At 37.4% G+C, this 7,006-nt stretch overlaps 1 protein-coding gene across 2 annotated transcripts; it reads right to left on the reverse strand.

Moving 5' to 3' along the window:
- Positions 1-2,611: 2,611 nt before the first annotated feature.
- LOC127557894 (uncharacterized) lies at positions 2,612-6,684 on the reverse strand. Of its 2 annotated transcripts, none has more exons than XM_051991181.1 (4): positions 6,446-6,684; positions 5,956-6,089; positions 5,773-5,823; positions 2,612-5,289 (listed from the first exon to the last, which is right to left on the reverse strand). In XM_051991181.1, the coding sequence occupies exons 3-4, from the start codon at positions 5,801-5,803 to the stop codon at positions 2,633-2,635; spliced, it is 2,688 nt and encodes an 895-aa protein (XP_051847141.1). In that variant the 5' UTR covers positions 5,804-5,823; positions 5,956-6,089; positions 6,446-6,684; the 3' UTR covers positions 2,612-2,632. The 2 variants fall into 2 exon arrangements, with proteins under 2 accessions (XP_051847141.1, XP_051847140.1); XM_051991180.1 differs by having other exon boundaries at positions 2,612-5,292.
- Positions 6,685-7,006: the final 322 nt, after the last annotated feature.

The raw sequence follows: 7,006 nt of genomic DNA on the forward strand, positions 1-7,006 counted from the left end.
GATGATCTGTTCTAATGAACGTGGCTCTCTTCAACAATGAGATGAACCAAATCATTTCCATTTGTTCAATAATGAATAGAACCAGCTACACCCAGTGAAAGAACTCTGGGAAATGAGTATGAACCACTACATAGCATTTCCAATCCCCCTGTTTCTGTCTGCCTGCATTTTTGATTTCCTTCACAGGTTAATTTGACATTATTTCAAAGTCTGATTCTTCTTGTGCAGCAAAATAACTGTATGGATGTGTGTATGTATATATATATATATATATATGTTGTATTTAACATATACTTTAACATGTTTAACATGTATTGGTCTACCTGCCATCTGGGGGAGAAGGTGGGGGGAAAGAGGGGAAAAGTTGGAGGAGAAGGTTTTTGCAAGGGTCAGTGCTGAAAAATTACCCATGCATATATCTTGTAAATAAAAAGCTATAATAAAAAAATAAAAATTTAAAAAAGGAAGAAAATCATCCTCCCAAATCCCCTTCAAATCCCTATGGATATTGCTAAAAATAGAATATATTTCTATCAGTTGACCTATACCACCCCACTTGAGAGATACAGTCCCTTTATCTCTCATTTAGGACAGAATCTCACCTCAAACTTAGAAAAATTGAGGCTAATCTTCATGAGTCCGCTTTTCTCTCCAATTCTGCATATCAATTGATCTCGGTTACTTTCTCTACTTCTTGATTCCTATCTTAGGGGAAGAGGTATCTCTCCTCATTTAAGCCAGTCCCTTTATTACCTGATCCCATCTCCCCCCTTCCTGGGGAGTTTGGATGGTGGTCATATTCATCCATTACTAGCAATCACTTTTCCTCTACTGGCACTTAATTCTCCTGTCCACAAAAAATGTCTTTTTACTTAACTCCACCATCTTCTCAAGATAGTGTCCTATATTTCTCTCCCTTTTCATGACTGATAATTTAAAAAAAAAAGCTTTGTTCGTTTATTTCCACTTTCTTTCTTCTCAGTTCCTTATATTCTATCATTCAATGGTAACTAATTTCTCTGAAATTATTAACAATATCTTTGTTGTGTATTTCGATAGATTGTCTCACATCTTTTTTGATTTCTGCAGCTTATGACACATAATCAATCCATCCTTCTATATATCATGGAATCTCTTGGCACTGCTATGTCCTGGTTCTCATCACTCCTGTCAGACTTATCCTCCATTTCATTTCAGGATTATCATTCATGTCATTCTTATCTTCTCTTTATATACTCTAGATGATCTATCATCTATTCCTATAGGTTCAAATGTTAGCTTTATGCAAACAACCTTATATCCTTGACCTTTCTCTTGAGCTCTAGTGTACCACCCTCTCTGCCTGATAAATATCTCAAGTTACATGTGTCTAACAGAGAACTTGTTAGCTTTATTCCTAAACCCTTCTAATTCTCTTATTATTTATATTAGAAGAATCTTCATCCTTCTGGTCACCAGGTTCACAACTTAAAAACTTTCACCTTCTCTGTACTTACACCACAACTATTTTACTTCAAGTTCTCATTGTCTCTCACTTAGTCATTAACTTTTAATTGTTCTCCCATCCTAAAGTCTTGCTCCTCTTCAACTCATACTATAGAGAGTTAGCTTGCTAATTCTGTTATTTATATTCTAGGATGAAATGTAAATTTCTGATATTTTATGCTTCTAATATGTCTCCAAAACACTTTTGTCCAAATAGATTACATGTTACTTATCTTCATGCACTCTGTATTTCAGCTAAATTACTCTACTTGCTTGTATTCATATGAGACATTCCATCTACTATCTTCATGCATTTGCACAGACTATAATTTCCCTATGGCAGCAAAGCTCTCTGACCTTACTTACCTCTGCCTTTCAGAACCCACAGATCCCTTCTATGTTTTATTCAATTGTCATTTTTTCCCAAAAAACTTTTCCTGATTCCCCTAATTATGAATACTCAAATTTTTAAAAATATATCTTATATTTATTTATCTGTGTGCTTATTTGTTCCCTTCAGTAGAGTGTAAGAGTTCCTTGAAGACAAGACTAGTTCATTTCTGCCTTTGCATTCCCAGATGCTAATCAATGCCTGGTACATTGTAGGTGCTTAATAAATGTTAATTTAATTGAATATTGACTATAAAAAAGGAAGGAGAATCACACACATGGTATATACATTGTATTTTTTGAAAATTAAGGTGTAGATGTAGAAAAAGAAAAGTAAGATTTCCTTCCTATTCTATGAAATATCATTACATCTGTAAGTCTAGAGGATAAAAAATGTTGAAAAGGGGATGAGATATCATAGAATTCTTGGGATAGGACATAGTTTAAATATAGACAATATGGTACAGTGACTCTAGAATCTGAGGAACTCTATTCAAATTATGCCAATCATCATACCTGTATGATGTTGGGCAGGTCTCTTAACTGGAATTGACTTCAATTTCCTCATCCTTAAAAGGAAAAGGGGTTAGACTAGCTGACCTTTGAAATCCCTTCCAGTTTTAGATCTATGATCCATCCTGAACTCATAAAAAATCAGGCTCAATAGCTGAATATAAACAATAACATGTGAGACACACACACACATTTTTGAATGTATACAGGGGATCAATCGTTTTTGAAGAGAATTATGGTCTTTTTAATATGCTCTTCTCTTTCTTTGAAATTTCTCTAATAGAGATTTAAATACTCCCCCAGAACATCTTGCCTTTTCTTCTCTGATGGCATTTCTCAGTTCAAACACTTTCCCTAGGAATGTCGGCTGACTTCTAGGCGCTTGTCTCCCAGTTAAGTAATGATCTTTGCCATATTTGTAGTCAGGCCAAGGGGCCACTGAAGCCTTCCAGTGATCAATGGGTGATTCAAATGGAGTAGTGGTTAAGTAGGAAGGTGATGGAAAAGGACGCAATGGCTTTGATGGGCCAGGCACATCATAATGGGGCAAAGTTAGGCAAAATGTGGAAGAAGGCTGTTTAGGAATTTTAAGAGCAAATTTAATACCTATCTTCACCTTAGAACTAGGAAGAGGTACTGGAGTGGCCACTAATTGTGCTCTACAATGATATTTCATTTCGTTAATATGGAAACAGCCATGTGGGATCCAGGAGGCACAAAGTAAACAAACATTATAATTTGATGATAAGCTCTGGCCATTCTGAGAAGTAGAGAATCTTTTTATCTGCTGTAGAAGAATCTTTTGCATGTCATTTTTAATTTTCTCATGGGGGATAGAAAGGACGATCTTGTTAACAATTCTATCAGGAATAGATCCACCTTCAACGGTATATGGTTTGATATATCTGAAACACCATGGAGACTTCAGTTTTTGTATTGCATTGGTGTGGTAATAGGTATTAGGCAAAGATTCAACTGCATCCTCATTAAATGAGTACTTTCGACCCTGATCAGGTATAACTGGAAATCTGGAGTTTACTAGAGTCTTCTCAGAATGGGGATGACCTATTGTAGCTGTAGCTTTGAGTTCAGCATAGGAAGATTTGTAATCTAAACCAGAGTCTGATAGAGATGTAGCTTGAGTTTTAAGATCCACTGGATCTTTTCCTAAATGGTGTCTACCTAGAGGAGATATAGTTTTGGGGGTTATTTTAACTCCTGACAAATGGTCATGGCCTAATTGAGCCTCAGTCTTATATCCGTGGCTAATTAGAGTTGTGGTCCCTTGGTAAGGGTCTGATGTAACCTCCAGCTGATGGCCTTGGGCTGATAAAGTCTGGTCCTGTTGTTCTGGGGCCAGTGGAATTTCACCCCAGTGTTTGCGTCTTGATTCATATTTGGCCTGTTCATAACAGCTCTTTTGAAGTTCAACTTGCTGGTCTAATTTCAGTTTAGCTTTTACTCTTTCTTTTATAGGTGGTAAAGGGTAGGCTTGCTGATTAGCCTCCATAAAAGTCTCTTCTTGGTATCTCAAGGCACTTGAAGAATTGATCCTATAATCTTGATTCAAATGAGGTGTAATTTCAACACATTCTTCTTGGTTTACAGCATTCTCAGATTTGAGATCGGGATCTTGCAAAGTTGAAGTAAGTTGGTCAGGGTCAGATGCAATTTTAGTCCACTGGTTGGAACATAATGGAAACAAAACTGATTTTACTGAATCTGATGATGAAACTATCATCTTTGGGTTATAATCATGTCTAGTTTCAACTTGATGCTCAGGATCAATATAAAATACAGCATCTTGCTCAGAATTTGATAAAGATGTAGATGTCTCCTCAACCTCATAATCAGCATCCTGTAGGGACAATTCAGGAAGAGATGAAGGTTCAGATGAAAGTATATAGGAAGGTTGATTATACTGGCTAGGGATAGACACATGGTCAGGGTCTGTTGGCTCAGCCCTAGTCCTTTCTGAGTTATTGGATTCTGTGCATTGCATGACCATTGCTGTGGAACCATACATGGGACATGGTGGTGGAACAATTGTATCTCTTGCCCAGTGATTAGGACTTGACAATGGCTTAACTCTGGTCTTGAGACTACAGGTTGTTCTTGGTAAGGGTTGAACTTTGAGCTGGTGATTTTGGCACTGTGAAGGGGGAGACTTAGTCTTTTGGTAGACTGTTAGGCTCTTTGAAGCTTTAGTAGGATGACTATGGCACGGTAATTGTAAAGCTGCCGTCTTAGTTTCAAATTTGGAATACGAGGAAGATACAGGTATGGCCCTCTTCTTATAGTCCAGATTTATTCTAGTATTGTTCTGACCATCAGGATGTGATGGATTCTTGAGCCGTTGGCCACGATTTAAGGAGGCCTCAGTCTGGTGGTTAGAATGTTGTTGACTATTACATAGATTATTTGGGGTTAGTGGAACCTTTGGAAGTTTTTCGGCACGAGATGGCTCAGCTGAAGTGTCTGAATCATGAAAAAAAGTTCGCCGATATTTGAGGTTGGTTAAAGACATAGAAGTTGTACTGTCTTTGTAGTGAGCGTGTTTTAGGGGTGAAAGTATGGTTTTGTGTAAGGTTTTGGGAAATGATGGTTTGGCTGTGGCAGAGTGATCAAGTTGTGGTAATGACACAGTCATTTCCCGGTGCTCAGCTGGCGGTGATAATGTATCTCTGGTCTGAGGTTTGAGGTTTGAAGAGGATGTAGCTGTGGTCATTTGTTCAGGATGGGGAAAGAACTTGCTTTTGACATTGTGGTTGACACAGGGCATCAGTGTAAGCTTGGAATGGGGATCTTCTTCCTTTACTGATTCAGTCTGGTATGGAGGCCGTGGTGACATCACCTTATTAGAATGGGAATGAAGGCCTTTTCGAGGTAGCTGGACTTGGCCTGCTAATGAAGAGACTATTTGAGCAATAGAAAGGACATATTCCCTAATCTTGTGAAGGGTAACTGTGGAAGGCACGGGAGAAACCTAAGAATAATGCATGATATTTCTGCAAGAATTTATTGTTTTCACATTATTTTACATATATAATCTCACCAGATTCTTATAGGTATGGTAGCATTATTATCACCATTTGTCAGATGAAAAAACAAAAACAAAAACAAAGATTGATGCTCTGGGAGACTATGACTGCCCCAAGGTCACATAATTAGGAAGTGGCAAAAGTGGGACCCAAACTCAGGACTTCAGATTCTTAGACAAGTGCTTTTTCCCACTGCTTCCAAGATCCACCTAAATAAGACTATGATCAGATGAAAGGAGCCACAATGAATAGAGGGTCCATGAAATTCACAAGAATATAGACTGAGAACAAGGGAAAATATAAGGGGGGGACCATTTGAAATGGCAGAAAGTATAGCTCTCACCATTTGGTAATGTTGACTTTCTTCTTTCCATTGGTCTGCTGGAGATTTTTCCTTAACAACAACAAAATATACATATGTATATACACATAAAAACATACATGTGCATACATGTATGTATTTTTACCCCCCCAAAAAAATGATCAGGTTGGCCTAATGGCAACTTGATTAAATGATCATCCTTACTTTCTCATGCTGACTGGATGACTTTTCCTTTTTCTTCCTTTATCTAGTTTTCCTCAAAATTATCCTTCTTAAAGTCCTCTGGCTTCCCAAATTCTATGCTTTCTTTGTAGGTATCAATTCAGCGGTCCTCTGGCCTAGGTTTGCATAGAAAACAATAAGATGAAAGAAACTTTCTTTCCATATTTAGGAAATTAGAATCTGTGAATATTTGTTACTGGGAAAACTTAAACATTGCCTTTCCCAATTAGGTCTCTCCCACCCCCAATACAAAATTCTTTGACCTCTAGCTCTTTTTTTCTGCCTTTTCGGTAACAATTGGGGAAAATGTTATGTAACATTTTTCCCAGAACTCTTCAGTCATTCAGTCAAAAAGCATCTATTAAGCATCTCAGGTTGGTGCTAAATGCTGGATCTTTTAGGAAACAAAGGAACCCTCCCAACCCACCTCTCCCTACATCTTTCACAGCCTTGTTCTCAATACATATCTCACCAGTAAAAGTTTCAGGAAGAGAAGAAAACAGGGTCTTTCAAATGCTGGATAGGGAGCTTGGATCAATCCAGTTTTAGATTCCAAGTTTACTTGTTTTTTATATGTTTCTCCAAAGGGAAAGCTATTGGACTGAATCCCTAATAAAAATAAAACAACTAGGAGAAGTATTCAACCTGTTCTGATAAACCACAATGTCGATGGAAAGGACTATGTATTATAAAGTAGAGAAAAATAGACATGTTTCCTCAGACATCTATATAAAGAGTAAGCCTTTAGTCCCTTTGCTCAGGTAGAGACTTTGATGCACTCTGACATCATAGAGAAAACATAGGTCCATTGTCTACCTATAGTCACAGTTTCCTCACATGAGGGGAACAATAAATCCATATAGAGGTCAATTAAGAAGTTATTGATTGGAACAGAGGCAGTCCTAAATATTTTGCAGCTATATCATTTCATGAATTCCTTGACCTTTTTTCTGTGAGAAGCTGAGGAAAACAAAGTGTGTCTGATCCAAGGAAAATGGATGGTTATGAGCAGAGATTCTAATTGGGAATTACT

Source organism: Antechinus flavipes, chromosome 3 (assembly GCF_016432865.1).
Source record: "Antechinus flavipes isolate AdamAnt ecotype Samford, QLD, Australia chromosome 3, AdamAnt_v2, whole genome shotgun sequence".
Taxonomy (NCBI): Eukaryota; Metazoa; Chordata; class Mammalia; order Dasyuromorphia; family Dasyuridae; genus Antechinus; species Antechinus flavipes.